This window comes from Larus michahellis, chromosome 2, assembly GCF_964199755.1.
Source record: "Larus michahellis chromosome 2, bLarMic1.1, whole genome shotgun sequence".
NCBI lineage: Eukaryota > Metazoa > Chordata > Aves > Charadriiformes > Laridae > Larus > Larus michahellis.
Window position 1 is genome coordinate 114118312 of NC_133897.1, and position 25417 is coordinate 114143728.

Genomic DNA, 25417 nt, shown 5'->3' on the forward strand with positions numbered 1-25417 from the left:
TTATTTCTCTGCTTACACCTGCTTCGTTTTCTGGCTGGCCAGTAGAAACAGGTATCTTAAACTTGGATGGTGAAGGGACAATCAGGGAAGGGATCATCACCTACATACACACCGGGAACTTACCTGTTAAGTGCAACGCCACCAGTGTGTAAATAATAATACAATTTTACCGAAGTTGATATATTTTCTGCCCCCGTGTTCATGTGCAGCATCCCTTGCCACAATGTTTTGCAACCTCATAATGCCAGATTTAGGGGTCATTCACCAAAGCATGCTATCGTCTCCTCAAGTTATTTGATTATTAGTATATCTAATCTTTACCAAGCTTGGTATTTTTAAGTAAAACATATAGATCCTGGTTTTTTTTTCTTTAGAGTCTGTCTAGAATTAAGAGGGTAAGTCAGGATAGCTGTAACTGTTATCAAGGAATACTTAAGCAGCAGTATTGTCCACTCCTACAATATCCAAAACCCAGTATCAAGGTACTGACGTGATCATGGGTACTCTTTCACTAAGCTGCCAGGAGCAGTCTGGGAGCTGTTAGAGCCGAGTATTGGTTAAAGGTGTCATTCTCCATTAGCCAAACGCTGATCACAGGATGGAAGGTATACAAGAGGCTAGTTGAGAAAATGCATTAAATCTGACAGTTTTCTCAAGAAAAAAAAAGTAACATCTTCCCTCACTTTTATCTTCTTAATTAGTGAAGAGGAATATAAACCTGATGTGAGCACGAGGCTGGTGGTCATTCTTATCCAGTTCTGAAGGGAAGTTAACACAGTGCACAATTATGTTGTCAACACTTACATGCAATGATATTCCCATATCTATTTTTCATTCTGTTCTCATCTTTCTTAGCTGAATCCCACGGTGCAGACTGTCCTTCAAAGAAACTCTAAAAAAGGAAAGAAATGACATTAAGAAAAGCAGGCAGCAACAGTTACCTTACGGATAATCCAAGGAGAAAGGCAAACAGTCCTTGCAGGTATTGTTAAAGTGTCATTTAGCCAATTGAGCAGAAAGATCAGCCTCCTGTTTAAACCGTATTTATGCATAGCTCCAGATGTTATCTAAAATTTGACATGAGATTATTTGGGTAATAGCAAGAAAAATTATTTACACGTGAAGTCTATTAAACCTTTCACAAAGTTGCCTGCTTGCGACACCGAGTCCTTCATTTGGGCTATCCAGATTCTCTGCATAGTTCTCATACACACACACGAAGCTGAAGGAGCTTCATCATCAGTGTTGGAGTTGCTCCAGTATTTGAGCGCAGAATTACACACTATACTAACGTGTTTTATTTTTGACATATCCACAAGTTTCACTTACTTCTTGGCAGATGACCTCATGGGTCTAAACATATATGGGCATTTTAAAAAATCTGGATTCAACTAGCATGTGTGGGGTTTTTTTGAACACAATTTATGATACCAGCAAGATGATTATTTTGTCAGAGAATAAAAATAACGTGACTTTGTGAAAAACATAATCTAATATTCACCCAACCTCTGCACTGTAGTTAATAAGTTTAATGAAAATAAGAAAGTAGAAGGTGCTAAAAATACATTTTAGCGTTAATAAAACACACAAGCTGCCAAAATGGCAGCAAGCAAGTTGTTATGCCCTATCTGTCCTGTGCATTCTGTGGTCTAAAAGAGCATTTACACCATTTCTTAATTTATGCATTGTAAGTCATATAATGTAGATGCATTTTATCACTGAAATTGTAGTAAGTATTAAAATATTAATCTTGTGTTAAAAACATTTAGTTGACAAACAAGCCGGTGGAATTCTATCAGGATGATGGCTGGTTTTAACTCATGATTTGATCTTTTTACTAGAATGATCAGGAAACTAAACCTTTTGATTCAAGAGGGACATGAAGATACATGATTTACTTTTCCGGTAACAGAAGTCAAAAATGGCTAAGTCCCAAACTAAACAGGGAAAACCTTGGGAAGTTCGTATCTCTCTCACAAGACCTCAACGCGTTCTGAGTGGTTTAAAATAGATAATGCCCACTAAATGGACTACCATGAGTGTCCTTTGCCCTCATACTTGAAATGCACTGTTGTTCAAATCCCAATGATTTCCATTAGTAAAGAACATAAAAGTCAAAACAAACCCTTGATCTCTTGCTGAAGTGAATGGAACACAGGGCCATTCAGTGTATAATATGAATTTTCTTTTAATAAGTTCATTAGAGTGCTGCCTTCCAACTTATGATACGGAAACTCCTGGGAATGCATGGATTATTTCTAAAAAGTTTGTAAATAATAACTGTAAAGAAAAACAGAAGCCTTGTCAAAAAGCTTCAATTTGTTTGTAATTCATCTCTCCACAACTGCTTAGAAGATTTTTAAAGGTTTGCAAATTTAAATGATTAAAACGATAATGATAAAAATGATGTAAGTTTCCCCCTAATCATGGCGTACCATCATTGGGTACAGCTCTGAGAAATGCATATTCCTGCCAGGATAGAGAAGTGCGTCCCTGCAAATCCTAAAATGATTTACAGCTTTGTGGCTGTTTGCCAAAAAGGCGCCAATCAATATCTGATTATGTATCTGCCAACGGCATCTAAGGCAAGCAAGCCCTCCCACTCCCGAGCACTCTCAACTCAGGCTGCATGGAAAATATTCCTGTAATAACCCAGACTGGACTGCAGAAGGAATTGCTCTCCATGGGCAAAGACCTATGTCTCAATTTCTTGCAAATTCCACGCTTACGCTGAGACAACACTGGATGATGAACAAATTAAACATAGTGAAAGGCAAAATAGAGATGGAAATGTTCAGCAGCAAAGCTCCAAAGGCAGAACAAACTTATCATTCATACGTTCTAAACCTTGACCTGGTATCTTCCTCAGGCTTTTGTGTTTCAGGCAGGTAGATAGACTACTACTAGTTTTCTAACAGTCCTTCTGCTAGAGACTAGTTCACAGAATTGATCCGTAAGACATTACCCAGGAAATGGTTTGGGGTTTAATTCACTAACCATGACACGTGCTGTTAAGAGAAAGAGTCCTGCTGATAAAGCTCCCAAGCCTATACCTTGAAATATGGAGGACCCAAATATCCTCCTAGGGACTTCTCGTTTCTCCCTGTCCCACTAATGAACTTTTACAAAATTGCTTTAAACCAATCGATTAAAGTAAATCTCCGGAGACAAGTGGGAAAGATTTGCACGGTATTGAATTCAGGGAAGATATACAATAGGCAATGTGCTCGTTTGGGCAGCTCGTCTGCTTCTCATCTGCTAATGTACGGGTTCAATTTCTCCCACCTGCTTGGAACTTCCCAAACAATGATAAGCTTAACGAGCCTTACAGATAAAATATATCCTAATAATATATCTGCAACATAGATAATTCTATTCTTTAGAATACATATATATCAAACCTCACACAAAACCAAAAACCAGGAGATAGATTTACATTTCCAGCTACTGCATATTGACTGCATTAAAAATGTATTGTAGAAAAAGAGCGCCATATATATATTTTCCTTCCATTTTTTATCAATAAATTAGTGAATGAAATAAAACCTATCACATAGGGAGAACAGACCTAATTTATGTAGATACATTTTTCTTTTTAATTCACTTTGGGATACACACAGCTATTTCAATAAGAAGTGTACAGAGAAGATAATTTGAAGGAAGAGGTATTACAGTGCAAAAGCATAAAAAGAAACAGTTATTGTAAAAGACAGCTGGAGTGTCATTTCCGAAATTCCCCATGTGCTGCCATTACACAAACCGCAACAGAATGATAATCCACAATGAATTATAAGGAGAAATCCCATTTGTCCCACAAGTAAAGAACAGAGCAGATACCTCATAACAGATGATCTGTCAAGATCCTTCCTTACTTGTAAGAAATATATGTTTCATTACAGAAATTTTTTTAATGTCTTTCCTGACATATCACTCTCCAGGGAGACTGCTGCACAGCAGCCCACACATTATCTTAGCGGCTATTCATTCTAATTCGTCCTTAAAAGTTTCTTAGAAATGTGGACTGTTAGGAAGAAATATGACCCCAAACAGCTTCATTCCACCAAATGTCTGGCAAGGGCAATGGAAAACCGAAAATGAGTGTAGGACGTTTCCCAAATCATTTAAAATAAGTATTTCTTTAACTCAAATCACTGGCGACCCAGCCTCCATGATCTACGTGAAAAATGAAACACTTTTCAAGCCAGCTGTTGTTCCAGCAGACATTTCAGCATGCAATGTCAACTGTCATTCTGTTATTTCAAAATATTTCAATAATCAGGATAAAACAGTTTCTGAAAAAGCCTGAATTATACAGAACTGGTGTCTATGCAGCATGAGAACTGGCCAGTGATGCAGCAGCAGGATCATCTTAGGATGCACGTGAAGCTTTTGCTTGCTTTAAGTCAATGCTGCACTGGTTTCCATTAAAAATTAAATATTTGCCAAGGGCTAATTCACTGTGACCCTCAGACTAGAAAATAACTGCAATATCTCAAATAAGAGGGGGAGATAATCATTGCAAATACAGATTTTTTTAAATTATTCCCTTTCCTCATTTAAAATTCATAAGACCAGAAAATATTGGAAGGGACCTATATAAAATACAGTTTGAAGAGGCTGGAACGTGGAGACTAGCGTGAGATTTTCAATATGTAATTTGTAGCTCTGTTGATTTTCATTTTTGGCAACACACTTTCCATCCTAGATTTTCATGCTTCCAATTAAGGATAGTAAAAATAATGCATCTTTGTAAGTACTTTAAGATCTACAAATGTAAAGTGTTGAGCAGAATTACTATTTTTATTTTAAATCCAAAGCCAAGCAGCAACTTTTTAAAAAAATACTTCGTAGTTGCTAGGTGACAACAGCGTTAGTCTCCTACGATGTCTTTTACAAAATGCAAGCTCTTACAAGCAAAGAAATGAGAACTTAAAGACATCTTAAATCTTGCTCTGCCTACTTAATAAGCAAGAATATTATTTAGAGGTACAAATAAAGGCATATTCCACTGCGTAACAATCTTAAGTTTGATCTGTGGGTTTGTTTTCAAATGTATGACTCTTTATGATGTCTGATTTTCCTGATTGGCCCTAAATTTGTCCTCTGATAACATCCATTTTTCCATTGCTATTTCTAGATAACCAGATTAAGATGTACTTTAGCAAAATGAGTAATTTGACCTATTCAGTTATACATGTCCCTGAATTTGTTTTTAAACTATGTACAGAGTTACGCACACTGTCTACTTTAGGTCAGACCAGACAACTGTCGGTGGTCCTAGTGGAGGTCCTCGTCTAAGCTCAATTAGCTAATCTAAACTCAATTAGATATAGAAAAAACTTACATTTCTACCATAGGTCCTTTGAGTTGCAGCTAAATTAGATGCTTAAAATGCCCCGAGTTTGATAGTGAAGATACGTCCCTAGTTTTACCTGAATATATCACCCTTTACTACTGCTATGTCCACTTTGTATGTGCAGATTACAGATGGAAAAAAATGCATCCATTAAACTCTGAGTTAAGATCCTAGTGTTGCATTAGACTCTTCCTTCTATTTACAAACCCTAGCAAATATACTTTTTATTTTATGCAGGTCCATAAACATTCCGAGGACAAGGACCTTCAGGCTCATTCAATGAACAGGGCAAGATTTATGAGTACAGTAAATCTGTCAGTTCATTGGTTTTTCAGTATTCAGAATCTGCAAAATATCTGGCATGCGAGGATGTTTTTGTTACTTAATGACATGAACTGTTTTTTTTAAAGAGAAAATTGAAATAATCACATGCAGTTGTTAATACCTGAGTATTTAGATTGTTAAGAAATTAAGAAGGAAGAGTCATTGATAGTTATGTTAAGGAAATCTGCAGAGAGGTCCATGCTATGAAGCAACATTTTTAATCTTCTAGTCACTTTGAGGAAAGATTTTATCACTGAAAATGCATCACCTGCAAGTAATAGATCACCCCAAATGTTTGTGAACAGTAGTAGAAGATTTCACAGATGGCAACCCACTATATGCAAGCAGCTCTTCATACTTCAATCATTGCTTTGGTCACCGAAAGCATTTGTGGATGACAACATGCCACTAGAGAATATATTCACCATCAGCTTGTTCTTCTCTGTCAGCTTCAATCACTGAGAATTATGTCCAGTTTTCAAATAATGGAATTTAAAAAAACATTTTACTGTGTCTGCCCTTGAAAACTGTCTGTTGCAAGAGCCAATGTGAAAATCTATCTAATCAATGTAAACTGCCTTCAGCAGTAATAAAGCACTTACCAGTGTGCTACTAAAGCCTAGGTCTGGACACGGAAGGAAAAAAAAACAATAGAGACTGTTGCAAATAGAATATATTGATGTTATCGCCAAAACTCCCTCATTCTGTTTGGAATTTTTTGGAAAAATTAGACTGACAGTTTACATAAGGTTTTCTGAATGTGAGATAAAAAGTGCAGATTAGTCTTAAACTCTGACATACGGCAACTCTAACACTGTTCCTGGTGCTCCTTTATGCAGTTGTGCCTCCATGAACGGATGTAAAAAACCCGAAAACATCCATTCATAAAGGCTTGCATAGCCAGAGGTAGGATACAGAGTCTTTTCTTTCTTAGGTGCATTTAGGTTAGTCTACCATTACACACAAGACGAAGAATAGGAAAGCAAAGATCTGGAAATCGAAGGGGAATCGTTACCCCCTCCACTGACTAACTGCAGCATGACTTAGCATTCAGATTTCAAAAAACGGACTAAAACCACACGGTAAGACAAAATCTGGTACTAATTCTGTCATTGTGTTGGTGTGCTCACTTTTCAGTGTCAAGATGCTTTCAGCTACTCTATTTCCTAATACATTTGTATTTTTAAAGTCACAGGCTTTGGTACTCCCTGGAAAGCTGGCCAGTCTGGTTAAGCTATAGCTGCATAATGAAAACCTCTTAAAATGCCTGTACTGCTTTGGTGTGGTACCTTTAATGACACAGATACTTGTAGCAGTTAGCATGAGTTAGCTCTAGTTGACAATAGTGTTAGCACATGCACATGAAATTCGCTTAACGCTATAGGACAAGAGAGTAGCTTGGTTTTAAGAATAGAGAAGTAACGTAAGTGAAAGCGACTTGTCAGTCACCATGAAAGTTGTGAAGGTGTTGAATAGAATAGGAATAGGAATAGAACCTTCAGGAATAGAAGATCGTGAGTGTCAGCCATAGTGAAAGCTAGTTTTTAGGTGTCAAATGCATTTGAACAAGATAACCAAGAATTAGGTATTCTTTTCTACCCACTCCTATACCTGACAGTCTCCTGGATTGCTCGGGGAGAGGACCCAGAGGACAAGGGAGGAGGCCCCTGAGAGATACTGTAGGAGAACACATGGCATGGCTGGAACCAGCACGCAGACCCACCTGACGTCTCTCCTGGAGTGTGTCCTCTCTCCTGCGGAACAGGGAAGTCATGCAATTTCTAAAATTGCATATATCTGTGACTGAAAGATTTTGGTAGCTGAGTACATTTAGTCTCCAGTGACCAACTGGCATTTGGTCTTAAACCATGGCCATACTGCAAAAGAGAGTGTCATGGAGTACATCTATACTAACTAACAAAGAATTGCTATCCGTATATTTTTTAAACCAACTTATTCGCGAGATCCGTTGAAGACATTTCTTATCTTAGTATCTAACACTGACACACCTTGTGTGTGGAATCACACACACATCTTGTGTGTGCCGCACACACACAAGATTCAACGGCAGGAATAGAAATCTTTACAGATTCTGCAGAGTGGTCTAAAAATTTGTGAGATAACCTAGTTTCTATAGGCTTTCAGAGCCACTTCCATTTTACCTACTGAAGTTTTAAAAACTCCATTACTTTCATTCCTTTAAAATTCTTTAAGACTTCCATATAAGGAAAGATTTTGAAATATGGTGAAACGTGAATTAGTAAGAGGACTGCAATAGAACATACAATTAAAATTCTAATTTAGAAACTTATTCCCTGGCATACTAGATAGCAATAACTTAACCTCATTAATCTTCCTGATTTATCTCCAGCAGAAAAATATAGTATGTTGATGGGATTTTATGATCCTTTTTTTATAGAAAGGACCCTCTGGGTACAATATGCACACTTGCACTGTAACTAATGTGCAGGATATATTATTTTTAACTTGTGTGTGAAAAAAATTAAAGTTGGTCTCAAGCCGTGCCTATTTCCTCTCATGAAAATAGATTTCCTGCTTTTGGAGGATTCAACGAATCATCTTCATGTAAAGCATGTGGGATTTTTGTATCTCCCTGTTCCTCACCCACTTTTTTTTTAACATACTATGTAATTAAAGTTTTGTTCACAACTATCATACCTTGTACCTTCTCAAGAACGCAGTGAACTGGAGCAACACTCGTGACTGTAATGTCTGTGAACATAAAGTGAATGAACGCAGGCTATGCTGAATACCTAATACTTCTGTGCTTCGATAGGAAACCTCTTCTGGGGAAATACAGTGAGACACTGATCACCACATCGGCACTATCCATCCTTTTGTGAACAAAATTATCCGCTTCATTATTCAGTAACTCTGCTATCTCCTTGCTTCCAAAGGATGTAATTACATGTGTTAATTGCACGCTACAGGAGTAAAAGAAGGTACATAGTTATTTACTTCTTAATGAGAATTCCTACTTATCAAGACACAGGTATTTACGCAAAAAGGGCAGGACTCGAGGTTACATACAGTGCACTGAATGTGTGGATAAGGGTTTTAAGATAAATTCTAATCAACTTTTTTATACCATCTTCAGAAGGGTAACATGTAAATACCTCAAATGACTTGGACAGAAGGAAAATACTCAGCCTGATGACTATGACATGGTTTGAGTAAGGCCAAAAAGGAGAGGTAACTTAAGATATTGAGTGAAGGCAGAGACATCAACTCTGAGCTAATGCAGGTATCCAAGATACCATTATGACCACCTAACTTTGACTTAATTCAGGAAAGTTAACAACACTTATTATTATTACCGTTGTTGTTGTTATTGTTGTTATTATTATCATTATTATTGATAACGATGACGATGATGATAATGTGCATCTTTTGCCCCCATCTTTGAAAACTTGCCTCACTCCTGTATTAGAGGATAAGGTATCCAAAGTAGCTATTGGCTGCCAAATTATCAGTCTAATCACTCCTTTTTCCAACGTCACAGTGCTAACTTCTGGTGCTGTTTTGTTGCACTGGTTTTACAAGTAGCCACAGCGACAGACGCCTGGAACCTCCAGACTGAGCAAGCTGCAATATTGCTGTTAATGGTGCCACAGGCTTTTGGTTTTTTGCATCACAGATCTGCACTCTATCTGCTACGACTCCTTGAGACTTCCTGTTGAGTAAGCTTTGCAGAAGAAAGGGAATGACAGCCTAGCAGTGGTTTCTTCCAACTCCTCTTTCCTCCTTGGCTGCAACTCTGCTTCTCATTCCCTTTCCCTCTGTTTGGAGTCACTAAAATTTACATAAGGGTAGCTGTATGCCTGTGCATTGCTACTCTATTAGAATTTGGAAAACTGTGGGTTTGTCTCTTCTTGGTTTTTGTTTCCAATTCTTAATCAAGCAACTCATTTTCAAATGCCTTTCTGCCAAGCAAAACATTCCTTCCACAATACTACTTAGAACTCAGAAGTACATCACTCCTAGATTTTCTCTGTTGAACTCAGAATGTTGCAGGCAGGTGGATTCTACTAAGTGTTTTTAGGTACCTTAAGAGTTTTGAGAATATTATTTTGGATCTTTTCGTGCACTTTAAAGTTTAATTAAAAAAACTAATAGAAGATTTAAATATTTCTTCTGAGTCTAGCTCATTTTTCCTCCAAAGATTAGCACTATGATATGTGATTTACCTTACAAATAACAAAAGCTTGCCACGGGGAATGGTTCCAAAGAGCTAATGAAATGTTATTAAAGCAGATCATAAAGATACAATGTGCTATGAAAAAAGTAGGCAAGAACTACAGAATTTTTTTTTCCTACAGTAAAGAGAAGAGTTTGCAATTGGTTTAAAATAAGAAAGAAAAAATGAAAAGATGAAAAAAAAGAAAAAGAAGAAAAAATACATGAAAATCAAAGTGAAAAATATAGAGAGAGAAAAAAAGAGAGAGAGGGGAGAAGAAGAGACACAGACATTTTTTCAGTCATCAGAAGAAAACCAATAGTGTGCATTTAATGGAAGCAGTAAGCTTTGCATTGTAGTTAATTTTCTGTTCACTCATGTTTTATGTAGTGATTGAGGAGAGCTACTCCACTAATTGCCTACGTATGCTATGTAACGCACCAAACAAGGATTAAGGATTCCAAGAAACTCCCTCTGAAGTGGAAAATACTTACTTCCCATGGCAAAATACTTACTTTCCATGACTTGATTGACACTGTAGGCCAGGACACTACTCTTTGAGCAACTATATTATTTGAAGAAGTACTATTTAATAACCGTGCACTTCTGTCATCTGCTTGCTGAAGATTATTTCTAATAGAAGGTGATTAACATTGAAATGTTGGACACATATGCTGATAAGAAAGGTGACTTCTGACACATTTCTAGCAAATCCAGTAATATTTTTGCCTGATTTTATCTTAATAAATCATTGTAATTGAGACAGTGTGCTGAGCTCAGAATTCACAAGAACTGCCTGACTCTTTAAATTATCAGTTGACCCAAGCATAGAAAACTTGACAACATCTTCAAATCCCTTATAAAGACAAGCTGCTTCTGATTTAGAACCACACAATTTGCAAAAACCTTGAACATAATAAAATTCCCTGAAGCAACAGAAAACAGCATGTGGAGAAACGAAACAAAGGCAAACAAATGTTGAATTTGAGAAGTGAACAGAACCCCTCCTATCTTCATCCAAGTTGTAATGTACACACAGCTGATCTAACCTTTCCAAAGTGATAAAGCACCCCTCAGATTTTGCTCACTAAGTGAGCCTCAAGGGTTTTCGTGAGTGTATCTAGGCCGCTCTAGTTAATATAGTTTGGATAGAAGATAAGAAAGCAACAAAGCTCACATAATAAGATTTTAATTCTGCTACAGAGCAACACTGACATCATACGAAACTACAAGATAAAAGCCAGAGTACACTGCTGTGCGCAGATCGAACACAAATATTTTGCACACTGTTGTTTTTCCCCAGTGGATAAGATAGGACTTCTCAGGGGAAGTAAGAGTAGTAGGGCTCAAATAGATAAGGGTCTACTTGCAGTGCCCTTTCAAAACAAGGATAGCACTTCACTGTGCTGGTTCATTACATTTTTTGATCTTCACAGGAAACTTTGGTGCCTCGATGTCTGCTTTGCTTGTTTGCAAATACGCTATTTGCTAGTATATATAAAGACGATTATGCATTCCTCCAGGCTTGACTTTTAGCCTAGCATTTTCCCTGTTCGAAAGAAAAAGATCTCTTTCTATCTAAAGCTACGTGTCTACTTCCCACTTTTCCCGGCTGGCATCCAGTCCCTGTGCCTATTGTTTGCTACACTGCTCTGCGCAGGGGGAGAGCAGTGATGGGTCACAGTAGAGCCGCAGCGACGGGAGCTCCCGCTACTTCACTACTGAAAACTCCTGGCTACGGCTTTTTAAAGTTACGCTTCCTTTTCCCAGACATCCCTCCGCAGGCTCTCACTCTGTGATTGCTTCCTGCCAATCATCTTCCCTTTGGACAACTATGCACTTACTGGAAAGGAGTGGGCGGGTAAAAACTTTGAAAAAAGTGCTGTTGGTCTTGGATGATTCCACACCTCTCTGAGAAACTATTGAAAGAATAATACAGAGTAGTTAAGAGCATATAAAGATAATCAGCATAAAAATAGTAGCGGCAGTAATGGGATTGACAATGATGACAAGTGTTGCTATCAGTTGTTAACCTAATCATTTTTAGCATGCTCACTGCATTCTGACAGACAGCAGCGCTTCAATACAGCCCCAAGACTACTTGTTAGAATGAAGAGTGTCTGGTTAGGTGCACTAATGAATAGCAGCAGCTCACCAACCTGGACTGTCCTATTTTGATGTTTGAAATGTATATACAGCACTTTCTAATTCCAAGAGAGGTATCCCTGCAGCAATTTATCAACCAGGCTTAAAACCAGACAGTTTATTCAAATATATAATACATGGGATCACAGGCTACACAAATGACCCAGGCTCAGCTAATTGATAAAGTGAAAAGGAAGTACTCTGGGTTAACAATGAGGAAGGGGCAAAGGAGGTTGCTGTCCCTAAAGACTGTCACTTGAGGACCACTTCTGCATCATTAAGCTAACATCAGATACATGGTACTAGTATTTTGTCAATGGAAAAGTACAAACATACCATACACAAGTGACAGTTTCACCATGGCACGTATCCACAGGAGCTTATCAACGGACATTTGGATTGTCCAACTCTATTTCCATGTAATCAGCTACTATATTCCTCATGCCTGAGAAAGAAACTTTCAAAGAGCTTTGAGAAGTCTTCTAAACCTGTATTGACCTTGTGCAATATAATGGAGATCTCTGAATGTCCTGGTGCAAATGTCTCTTCTTCCTTCTTATTTATCACTCACACAGCATACATTCAGAGAATATACTCTGCAAGTGAAATAAGTATTGGACTAACTCCCAGAAAAAAATCAGTCTCCAGGAATGAAGATGGAGATGGCAATTTGAATGCCATCAGTTACTTACTGGGCAGATGCACAACAAGGATGTCTCTCTCTACTCTAGTCTGGTAGTGTTTTACACTTGCTATGTACAAGTAAGAGCACGGTATAGAAAACTAACAAACCAAACGTAATATTCACAGAAAACAGACACACCCTCACAAAAAGGGAAGAGAAGTGCAATTGTTTGACAAGACAGTTTTTTTTCCAATGGACAATATGGTGAGGACATGAAAGTGAGCTAACTGAAAAGTTGCGAAGTCCACGTAACACAAATGGATTATGAAATAAGAAACTGAAACAAAAAAAGGGCTAGTCATGGAGATAAAATAGAGCAAAATATTGTTTACATTCACAGCTTTAATAATAGAAAAGGAATAATCATAGTTCTGCACTTGGATCACACCCATGACATTATTCTGGGGATTTTTTTCTGATGTGCAGGACCCTTGCAAACATGTCACCTAGCTGCTCTTTTGTTCAGATTCTGATCTTGCTGAGTATCAAAACAATTCTTCAGTAATGAAGATCGAGATTTAACGACTTGATGTATAATTTTGTTTTTTGCAATCTGCTTCTTCATTTCCTCTTTTGCATAAACTGAGGAAAATACAGCAATTTATCAGCTCTCCGTAGACACTGCAAGATTTATATACATTGCAGCTCTACATTTTTATTCTACATTTCCTTTCATTAGAACAGTGCACTCAAGCTAGATTAATTGAGGCAAACCAACATTATAAAAGCTCTGTTGAATAGCAGCAGATGCCTTTATTCTCTGCATTCCTCCATAAAACAAAACTTTCAAAAATTTGAGTCTCTATATAAATATTTCCCTTACAAGACAATACAAGGATCCCAGGCATCTGTCTCTCATTAAGCCAATTACTATTTGCTTAAAATAATCCAATAAAGTCCGTATTTATGATTTCTAATTAATAAAAGTATTGTTAGACTCTATGGGCCAAATTCGGCCAAGGAAACCCGAGAAAACAATGAAGAGTGAGATAGATGGAGAAGAGGGACTTGGCACTGAAACGTTCCAGTCCCAACACTTGGTGGAAAATCCAACTTTGAGATAAACGCCCACTCAAACAACAGGGGAAGACTTACTGCTAGGAGACGTCAGCTCAGTAGGGACTAGACTTCCAGCTGAAGTACATATATGAAGGACATACACTAAGGACTACACAGCTGGAGTGCCAGGGAGGTCAATTCTGGGTTGTATCTTGTTTAACAGGTTCATTAATGACCTGGATGATGGGGCAGACCGCACGCTCAACGAGTTTGTGGCAACACTAAACTGGGAGGGGTGGCTGATGTGCCAGAGGGTTGTACTGCATCCAGAGGGGCCTCAACAGGCTGGAGAAATGGGCTGGCAGGAACCTCCTGATGTTCAACAAAGAGAAGTGCAAAGTCCTGCACGTGGGGAGAAACAACTCCAGTCTTGCAGACAGTCAGAAATCATGTGGACGTTGTCCCGGGCAACTGGCTCTGGGTGGCCCTGCTTGAACAGGGGGGTTGAACCAGATGACCTCCAGAGGGCTCTTCCAATCTCAACTATTCTGTGATTCTGTGACATGGGCATTGAAAAAATCCCTTAGGGCCACCGGTATTGAACTTGAGGTAATAGGGGAGCATCTATTTCTACTGAGAACTCTCAGAAACAGATACTTACCCTGGAACTGCATACTATGTCCCAATTGCTTTTGATGCTGGATACAGGAGTCATTTGAATGCAGACTGTGGCGCTGAAATTTCACCTGACAGCTCAGTGATTAGGACACCTTCCTGATGCTAGCGATTTGCTGGACACAGGACATGGTATTCTTTAAAATTAAGTTTCAGTCCAAATTGCATCAAAACTAGAAATGCCCCAGAATTACTTAACATAAGTTAAAAGAAAAGAGCTGTCTTCCAAAACAAAATAGGGTCCTGGGACACTATGATGGTAAAAATAAGTTAGTAAAAGACAGTAAGATACTAAAAGACAGTAAAACTGATTCAGGATCAGTGAACCTTAGACTCTGGTTTTCTTCCACACTTACAGTGTCCCACTGCTATCAACATTTAAGGTTCCAGGAGAAACATTTTAGTAGCTGTACGCTGCCTGGATTTAGTGCAAATCTGTCAACGTAACATGGTGATCCCACATCTCACTCTGGCTCCCTACCTAGCCCTAAGTCAACCTCTGTAAGCTGAATCTTAGTTCCATAAGAATATGTTTTAAAGTATATCATCTGAGACAATACCCCCAAAACCCGTGGTTTGCTTTTTTCATATTAGGTAGCTGAATTTCAAAGTTATCATTCTTGGTAACTTCACTGCAGTCATAACACCTGGCATCTAAACCTGCCATATGAGTTAAAATACAAATACTTGATCTGATAGCAGATCAAACTTGAATTTTGGCATAAACCAAGATAACTTTTCTGCTTTTCATTAGAATATGCTGAAAATTTTCTAGGCGTGGGCAGAACTGTATGGTGAATGGAGTACTTCATTGCTTTATGTACACGCATTTTCAGCTTTTTAGAACATGGTATCTATTAGTGGCATTAAAAATAGTAGTTTCTATAGCATATTTTTTCCATTCTCTCCATGTAAATAGAGACGAAAGCAATCTTTTTTTCTTTTTTATATTATTGCACTACTAAGCTTGAGCACTCTAACACGCTGCTTCTCCAAACTAAAACAATCATATGGGTGGCACCATTCAAATCTTTCATGACACCAAAAAAAATCATGTCACTATTAAACTCCTAGATGAGTCAGTCAGGTTTCCAGGGACTCCCGCACTTGCTGTTCTGCAAAACTGGGGAAATAGGACACATGAACAGGTGACCTTTTCCTCCCTTGATCTCCCAGAGACACAGAATTGCTACCCTAGTACAATTCCTTCCCACAGCCGTTTCCACAGCCTGGTCCCCCCAGTCAGCACATCTTCTCCACTGCTTTTCTGGCGGAAAAAGAACGCTGCTAGCTGAAAGGAGTAGAAGCAGGAATGTAGAAGGACCTCCTGCTTCTCACTTTTCCCAGTGTTAGGGAGCAGGACCGCCCCCGCCCCTCATCGCACTGTCCTGCCTGCTGCACCCAGGAGAAGGGGGCGGCAATGGCAGAACCTGGATGAGAGATGCAGGGTAGGTCTGGGCTTGACCAAGCAGGGAAACACAAAAAATTGTAGCACACCTTACATATTGTTCAGCATCACCTTCACTGAAGGCAGAATCCCTGTTCCACAGTATCTCTGTGCTTCCAAATGCTCCTGCAATAGCTTTGGAACTACGAATGTTTTCACCTTACCCTCCTGTGTCAGTCAGCAGGTGAGTAGTGGGGTCCCCACATCTAGGAGGGGATGCAGTGAAAGGTAAAGCTTTATCTGTGGGCAAGGTTCCCGGTATCAGAGGGAATTATTCCGAGGAATGAGTATACATATTGAGTAAGCACAAACAGACCTCTGTGTCAAGTGTGTAGCTAGACAAAAGTTTAGCAGTTTCACACATTTCTTGGCCCTTGGAATAGGACTATTTTAAAAAGATCCAACCTGATCCCTTATAAGATATTTAAGGCAATTCCACTGTAGCACACCTGAGCAAAAAGAAAACATACTCGTAGTTATGTCAACAGCAAAGACATTTGCTTCCCAACCAGGCTGTCCTTCTACCTCAGCAATGTTTAAAAATCGACTGATGACAGAATCACAGTGTTTTGAAAAAATGTCACCAAAAAATAACAAACACATAGTCTCAGTAACAAGAAATAAATCCACAGAACAGTTAAACTTTATAGAAGCCCTAAATGCTGCAGATAGCATGGCCTTTTTTAGCTTTCTTTGTGTGCCAGAGATACATGTGCTTAGTAAATATCAGTAAAATAAACACAAGTGCTGTGCAAAGGACTGACAAATGGAGGGAAAATATGTCAATCTCTAACCAGATCTACAATTAAACATATAAAAAGCATGAGCAATTTATGTGATTTTCCTTGGGTTCAAATGTTTTTGTATGTTCTAGCTACTGTCGGTTCTATAGACTTGATTCACAATGTAACCATCAAAACGTAAAATTCAAGCTGGTGATGTTGTAAAAGAAGAGACAATTAAAAAGTCAGTGCTAAAACTGAAATGTGTATAAAACTACTAGGAAAGCAGCAAGACACCCAATTTGCTTAGATTTGAAATGTTTTACCCAGTGCAAAAACCGAAGCAAATGCTTTGGTGTGGTTTGATAATTTCAAAATTCATATAAATGTCACCCTTTCACTCTCCGAAAGGCAAAAAGTGGTTTACTGCCCAAACTACGAGTTTATTTCCATTACCTCTATGTACTGTAAGTAAAATGACTCTCTTGAAAGGGCCTAATTAATGTAAACAAAGTTTTTTGCAGAAAAAAGCACTGCTCAGAATAAAGGCTCAAGGATTAGGCTTTAGCATAACAGCTATATGCATATTAAATAAAAGCATTTTACAACTGAATTTCTTTTTTTCTCTTTCCCTTTACAGCATCATCATCCTGCATTTTGCAGTCCAACAGCAAGACAGTGGAGCAGGAGAACAGCTACGAAAGCAAAAGAACTAGAAAACACCAAGGATGCTAGCTAACTTAAAGAGCTCTTTGTGTTCTTTATAAACTGAAGTGATGTTAGTTCTATAAAATTGACTACTAGTATGTTAAAAAAAAAAAATTAAAAAATGACCATTCCACATCGCATTGTTTGCTTTGTGTATACAGAAGCACTGATTTATTTTCTTCTTCTTTATGTGTGGTAACAGCCATACTGGGTCAAACCAGAGGTCCATACAACCCATTATTTTTTCTACAACAGTACTAGTAGCAGATGTTTACAAAAAAGTATGAAGAACAGAGTAAATAGAGAGTGAATCTTTCCCCAGCATACCCTCTTAGCTTCTAGCAATCAATGGCTTTCCTGAGCAATCTCTTCCTCAGCCAGAGACTGCACACAGCCATTGTGTTTAATAATGAATTTGTCTAGCCCATTTTTGAACCCATTTATAATTTTGGCTTCACAGCATCTTGAGGCAATGAGCTCCACGATGTAATTATGTGCTGTGTGAAAAATATTTCCTTTTGTTCACTTTAAACCTGCTGCTTAATAGCTTTGTTGGGTGCTCCCGATTCCCTATATTATAAGGAATAATGAATAATTGTTGTTAGCATTGCAGAAGTAACACTCATCTCTGGCACAGCTCAGAATATCCTAAGGGGGTATTACAGCAGCCAGGAATGAGTGATATTTCACTATCCTGGAAACAAGGCGAAGACTCGGTACTGGAGCTGATAAAATGGCTCTGTGCCTCTTTAAGGATTTCCTTACTCATAGAATCTTTGCATAGTTTATTATGCCAACCTTACAGAAGCTGTGTACAGCAGCATTACGGACAGCATAAAAGCTGAAGTATGAACGGTCGAATGAGCGAAACTACAAACTAAAAATGCAGAGTTTTACTGTAGTTATTTGTCCAACACAACCAGAGACACCAATGACAAATAGAAACAGACGCAGATAAAAATCAAGGCTAAGTGAACAAAAGCTCAGTTGATATCACAGCCTAATGCAGAGGACAATGTTCTGAAATACTCTTCACGCAAACAATGCACTAAATCGTTCTGGCAATGAATAATGGTTGACAGCACTTGGAAGAGCAATACTGGTATCACAAAAGACTGAAGAACTGTTGTACGCAGTCTTTCTCAAGATTAAAAAGCATATGTCTCAACTTGACAGTCTTGCTTAGATTCAGAGATCTTGGAAGGACATGAAAATCTAAAAAGAGCTTTGCACTACAAGCTTTTCCCCATCTATTTAAGTCACCTCATTTCTTCCCTCACTATTCACGTGGAGTTGGAGGTGGCTGTTTTTACTGTTCTTTCCTGAGTAGAGGATGCAGGATCTACCTATCTTTTTAACATTTGTTATGTCACACTGGAATTTTGTTGCTTTGTCATCATTCTTGGCAAAGAAGAGCACAGAGATTGCTCACGTGTAGGTATTTGCTGTAAATAATCTGAATGGCAATGTTTTCTCATATCAAAACTCTAAGCTCTGTGATACTGCCAAGTATTTAAGCACCAAAGGCAAAGTATTCCTGTTGCCGTCTCCCAGACTAATTGCACACTAAAACTTTATGCTTACTTCAGGAACCAATACTGCACGCTGTATGGAAGCTTCCAGCATCCCGGAGCAAGCACTAGGAGGCATTCTATTCAGAAGGGAGTCCTGTCACTGTTTGGGTAGGACAGAGACAAGAAGCTAGAATTTGCTAAAAAGAGCTTTGTTAGCAGAAGGCAGCCACAGCTATGGCTACTTCTGAACAGTCCCAGCCTCCGCATCAAGGAAGGTCCTCACTTCTTTTGTCTCCCTTCGGTGTGTGGTGGAAGAGTGGAGACAGCCTGTCTCTCAGAGACTCGGACCTCTCTCTTGTAGATAAAAGAGCTTCTTTTCTGTTATATATTAAAAGCAGTTATTATTGCACAGGCCAGCACCTTAAAGCTAGATGGGGAATAACTGAGGTCGGCTGGTAGATGCATTTCAACCTAGGTACATAAACACATGCTACCTATTTTTTCCACAGACCAAAGCAGAGCATTGTCAGTCATTAATCTTTTTAAGATTTTAAGGGGAAGAAACTGCACTGTTTTGGTGAACAGATATTCAAGCTTTGTCACCATTACATGAACATGTCTAAACTATTATGTGTCTGACATCCCTGGTGTTTAAGTGAATGGTAAAGGTAAACCAGAAAAGAACGTGTATTAAAAGCAACTTTAAAACAGTCCTTTATATCCTTTGAAAACTAACCGGACTTAAACACTGTGAAGAAGTGTCAATATTATGAATTTTCATCAGTGCTGAACTGAGCTGCAAACCCAGTAACTCCAATAATTTCACATGGCTGATGCAGCCATCATGTCATTTCTGAAATATTGACTCTCACTGACAGTATTTCGCAAGTGCTCAAAGTCAGCCTGCTCTTCCTTCTGCCCACCTCCTGGGCTGCTTTGTTTCCACCAGTACTCCAGTCTTCCCAACAGCTTTGGTCTGGGGGACAATTTTATCCCATAGTTGCCCTGCTCATCTTTGTCTCTGCTTGACCAAGATGCCTGCATCTTCTTATGGCTGTTTGGCAGGCTATGCCCTCTTCACCTCTCAAACGACTTGCTGACGACCCGGGGTGACCAAATGGCTAATTAATAAGATGGAGCCAGAGCCAAGCAGCTGAAGAACACCAGTAGCCCCACAAGAGTGTAGGCAGCGGCCTCACTGAGATCCCGCGTGATGGGTAACTGGAGGAGCAGCCATCACGCTGAGACAGAGGCGATGGCAGGAAACCAGCAGGAGAGAAAGGAGGCTTGCCAACCCCCTCGTCTGCCCAACTGCGGCCTGCCAGATTTTCAGTGGACTTAACATTTCCCACAGAATCTTTCGGGCCCATCAAATCAGTATGCTGTAACAAAACCAATCACTCCTGCTACAAAATGCTGATCATCTGTTCCATTGACAGGACAATTACTAAAGCACTACAGGAAACATGTAAGAAGAAGTCTTGTATTCCAGTTAGAAAACTTCTTAAAAGATACACTGAGCCACAGGCTATATAGGAATACAAATTTTCATTTCCTGAAAAATTCATAATGGCTATTTTAACTTATTTAAAACAAATGCATTATAGAAAATAATGCATATTTTAGGTATGCTGTGAATAAACTGCTGCTAAATGAAAACTCCTAATAGCTAAATTATGCTAATTTGATTTGAAAAGTGTTCCTCTCGCTTTACAAACAGCCAATAATAATGCTCTGGTCATGAAACCAGCAATGGACTAAAATGCCTAATTATTTGTAGTGAATAAATACAATCCATAGAAAACACATAGGGTGTATATATAATTAATAAAGCATAGATTATAATTGCATTTAACATCATTTGCATAATTTAAAATGGAGTAACTACATGACTGATTTTTTATGTCTTTTTAAAGGGCACTAATAAAATATGAAGGAGGTAAGGAGGCTTATATGAGTAGGAAGTAATGAATAATACCTTGAACATTAAAGCACAATATATTATTCTGTGCACATAAATTGGACCAATTCGTTTTTGCAGGTGCAATGGGAAAAGTATGGTGCATCAGCAGTTTTCAAAAGTAAATAATACGTTAGCTGAAGAAGGGATTATGGATTCTGATCAAATATTCAATGTCTTATTTGAATAATTAATCAGTCAGTCTGGTGCAAACATACAGCATATAGCCCTCAATGATTCAAAAACTTCTCTTTCTTTCAAATCATACTTGTCAGTAGCATTTAGAAAGTTTAACCTATCACCTTATCACTGTAAGCATTAAAGCCGTTCTTGTGGATTTCCCTCTGGAAACTCACGTTATGAGTGAAATTAAGTTCAGTGGCCTCATTTAGTTTCCTACCGCGGCGTTCAATAGCCCATAATGACGCACAGATTGGCTAAATCTGAAACTAAACCCTAATTTCAAAAAGTATAGAGAGAGCATAGATTTGATACTAGCAAAAGCATAGCAGCAAGATCATTCAGTAAGAATGACTTGCCTAACAGACAACCAGAGTAAAATATATTCTGAGAGGTCTCCTTAGTACAGCTTGACTGTTTCTCAACCTGTGGCTGCCAAAAGGGAGGAAGACAAGACAGGCTGGAGAATAACGGTGCAACGGATTTCATGTGCTAAAACATTGGAGCGATGTGTGAGTGTTGGTTATTAAAAGAATAAGTATATACCTCTGTGTACATCCAAACATGAGGAAGCAGTAAGATGGAAAAGGTTAATTCTTCCCATTAAAATTATATAACCCCACTGTTAATTACTTGGATTTATCAGACGTGGATACTGGATTTCCAAAGATCTGCTTGGTGCCAAGTTGACAACAATCAGTGATTCTTCAAGTCAGGAAGAGATTTCTTTTATTGCTCCAGTGTGACATTGCACATGCCCACAAATCTTTCCAGAATAAAATGAGAAAGATTTTGCAATGCCTTCAGAGAATAAAAGATCCTAACGATGAAGTCATAGATCAGGAAAAAGGGGAGCAAAATTAAAACAGGTTTTGAAAGACTGCTGTGGCAGCTGGACCCCGGATGGGAAAAAAATCCACAACTTTCTAAAGCAGATTGAAACTTTATTGCCATGGGATAATGAAGGACAAGAGATATGTCCAAAAAACTGCATGCAACAGGTAAAATAATTCCATTTTAAATGCTTAAGTAGACTCACTCATTAAGGATCAGGAATAACATCAGAGGTGCTTATCACTTTGTGATTTTCCATACAGCTATGCTGAAACATGAAATGAATGTCTGCTAAATATCTGAACATGGAAAAGACACCCAGGGCATCTTCAGGACCATGAGAATTGACAGGTTACAGCCCATTTTTTATTGCTGATAGATTTTGTATTGATTCACGTTTGCCACCACATACACCAGGATTACCAGACTCAGTAGACGCAGAAAATGATTAAAATAGCTGCCAGAGCTCCGACATAAGAAGAACCCGCATTCAGTTCATCTGTCCAATTGATCAGCTGAAACATCTATATCTCACGACTTTTGAGTGGACCAACACTTTTGTGAGTGGATCAATACCACCAGTCTCTGTTTTAACTGCTTAGAGGGACACAATGGTCATGAAAGATGCGCTGACGAGCTACCAGGCTTTCCTTAGGACACAGTCTAAACTGGACTTTACATACAAGACTGAGTCTGGTAGACTCACACGGAGAAAAACATTGGGCTGAATTAGGCATTCTTGTTCTTGTAAGGCATCCTTGCTGCCTGAGATCCTACACAGTTCAGACTGTCAAGGCTACTAGGAAGAAGAAAACAGGAGGTTCACACTCAAGTAAATCACAGACTGATCAGTACCAAAAATAGCCGTGCCACAGCATGATCAAACAGCTGCCTACACCCCACTGAGAGTAATCCTAAGGATACTGGAAGCGTTCTAGTCTATACACCTCTGCAATTTTATTATTCAAACAGATAAACCCACACAGCCTTTCTAATGAAGCCATGACCTGTCTAAATCTATAATCTGTGGTAAGAATAAATTCTAATTAAAACTGCTTAAACAAAAACAAATTAGAAAGATGCTTCTGCATATATATGCACTTTTATTTAAATTGGAGGAGAAGGCATTTAGGAAGAGTAGAAAACAGTGAGATTTATAAAGTCCTAGGACACCTTCATCACTGGGCAGTTAGCCACGCTGCAGCATAGGGCAGTGTCAAGTGAATGATATTAAGCACTGTGGCAGCACTTCTCATACATCTGAAATCTGTTAAGAACAGAAATTCACAGCTATTAAGGATAGGTTCAGAATTGCATAAAACTGGCTGACACACCAGCAGACATTCAGCAAACTAAGTGTCTCTCCCCTGAACCGAATAAAACCCCAAACAAATGCCTATTAACTGCCGTACAGCTAAAATTGTTGACAAACGATTCTTCCTGATCAACAACTGGAAGTCACCCATTCTACTACGAGGCTTATTAAAGAACTAAAAGGATACTGCATGCATTGGGAAGTTGTGTCACTAATAACATAGGCTATTTACTAGTGAATGCAGTTTCTAGTTTGGGATGACTTTATTTCAACACTTTGGTGTTGACCTGGTGTACCATAGGATTTCTGAACCAAAACATGCCTCGTGGACATGGCAGCTGCTTATTTTTACTATTGCTTTTGACCTCCCAAGATAGATTCTCCCCAGTGCCAAGGCTTCCAGCATCCAAGAGTCTGGGATAAACCCAAGCAGGAACAAGTTACTTGGCAGTCATGGAAGGCTGCTGCAGCTCCCATGGCAATCCAAAGAAACTGACTTTTCTGAACACAGTCCTTTGACAAAGGAGAAATATCCATCTCTCACAAAGAACCTTTATATCACCATTAGTTGCAGTTATTGTTCATTGTGCATGGGAGAGAACATAATAATATATGCCTATAATCAGACCACTGCAACTTTCCAGTATTACAGAACAAAGATTCAACTGGGCATTCAGGTGATTGTTCTGAGCCCCATCTAAACAGATTAAATTTCACAAAAAAGTAATAGCAATGATCTCTACAGAAGAACATTTCCAACAATTCTCCACACCGTTTTCACAGGACAAACTCCCACTATTTTACTTCTGTTTCTATTTCTGTTATGTTTACAATCTCTAATGAGTTTTCTCATTATTACAAAAATAGAAAGAGTGACAAACAGTTACCTGCTCTCAGTTCTGGAGGACGCAGATGTTGTCCTCCGTGTATTTACACTGTGGACTAATGCCCCCATTCCCACCCAATGTTCCAGAGTCTTTCTGCTTTCTTTGTAATTTGTGGCTTGTGGGACAGAAAATAACCTGAACTGATTGTGGTATTGACTGTCTCAGCTGGTGCTGCAGAGTATCAAATAAAATCAGAGAAAAAGGCATGATAAAAATGTACAGGTTGGAGGTGAGACAGGCCAGTTGCAGTCATAAGGAACACAGGCAGAAAAAGCACCACCAGCTGGGTTCTGGCAGTAGCTGTATCAACATAACGTCAATAAAATACATATTTTTCCTACTATTTTCAAGATTTCAGAACAGGGGCCCAGAAGCACAGGGCTTCGAAGTGTCATGTGGCAGCAAATTTGTCTTCCAGCTGGAACCACAGAGAAAGAAAAGCTGCGACTGGAAGACTGGTTGGTGTGACAGGATTCTAGTCTGTTATGCCTTTGCACGCCAGCAGAAAATGGAAATGATATCAGAATTCCGTCCTATGTCAGAAATTCATGTAACAGTGGTCTGGAGAAAACAAAACCTTAAGCAGGCACCTATGGGGTAAACTTTCCCCCATGAAAAATTTCCTGCTTGCCTGCAATACTTTCTCCCCCCAAAAACAAGGATCCGTATTTCTGCTGGTTTTAGAGAGATTTTTTCCTATTTTTTTTACTTACAACCATTTTCTATTTACCCCAGGAATTTCACTGGGCAGTAGTACACTGCGTGAAATACTTTGGTTTTATTGACTATCAGCACATCTACCTGCATATCTTCCGAAGTTCCATTTCAATTAATATATTGCTATGAAGACAGGATTTCTTTCATATCCCCAGTTATTCTCAACACTCACCTCCAAATCCTCTTAGAATTATCCTTTTTTTTTATGATCACCTTTGACCACAATCCCCTAAGGTATAACTGAGCAGTGACCATAGCCAGATAACCTATTTTAAAATACTTCCACCAATCCATAATAGGTGCTAAGAAGTGCTAAACTGAAACAAACTGTTTAACATACATTAGATAATGTATTTCATGTTCCTGACCTTAATAGGCCCTCTGAGCCTGTATCCTCACGGGTATCCATCTATTTAACTGTGGTGATTTAGAGATTAATGCAGTTATATTGGTGCAACCCCTCAGAGTGGAGACCACGCAGCATAAAAGGGACGTAATCTGTACAGTTTATCTTGACAGGATATAACTTCTTTGTATTAGGAAAAGCATTGGTTTAACGATATTAGTATAAAATACATTTCCTGAGTGAAACAGGTAACTGCCACAAAACCTTGAGAAAAGATGTGTGCGACAGGAGGAGAGGGAAGACGAGAGAGACAGCAGGGGGAAAGGCCTTAAAGTTAAAGTTACAGGGAGGAACCTTTTTTAAACTCTGTTATTGACACAGTCCTGTTAGTGCCAGTAGGTGAGG

The 25417-nt window shown here is 38.7% G+C and overlaps 1 protein-coding gene across 15 annotated transcripts in view; it reads right to left on the minus strand.

Annotated features, from left to right (window-relative positions):
• PTPRM (protein tyrosine phosphatase receptor type M) overlaps positions 1 to 25417 on the minus strand; it is a 482403-nt gene that overhangs the window by 61385 nt on the left and 395601 nt on the right. For all 15 annotated transcript variants that reach the window (XM_074576689.1, XM_074576685.1, XM_074576684.1 and 12 more), the window contains one exon: positions 805 to 892. In XM_074576689.1, coding sequence (XP_074432790.1) covers positions 805 to 892 — 88 coding nt within the window. The remainder of the gene's footprint in view (positions 1 to 804; positions 893 to 25417) is intronic.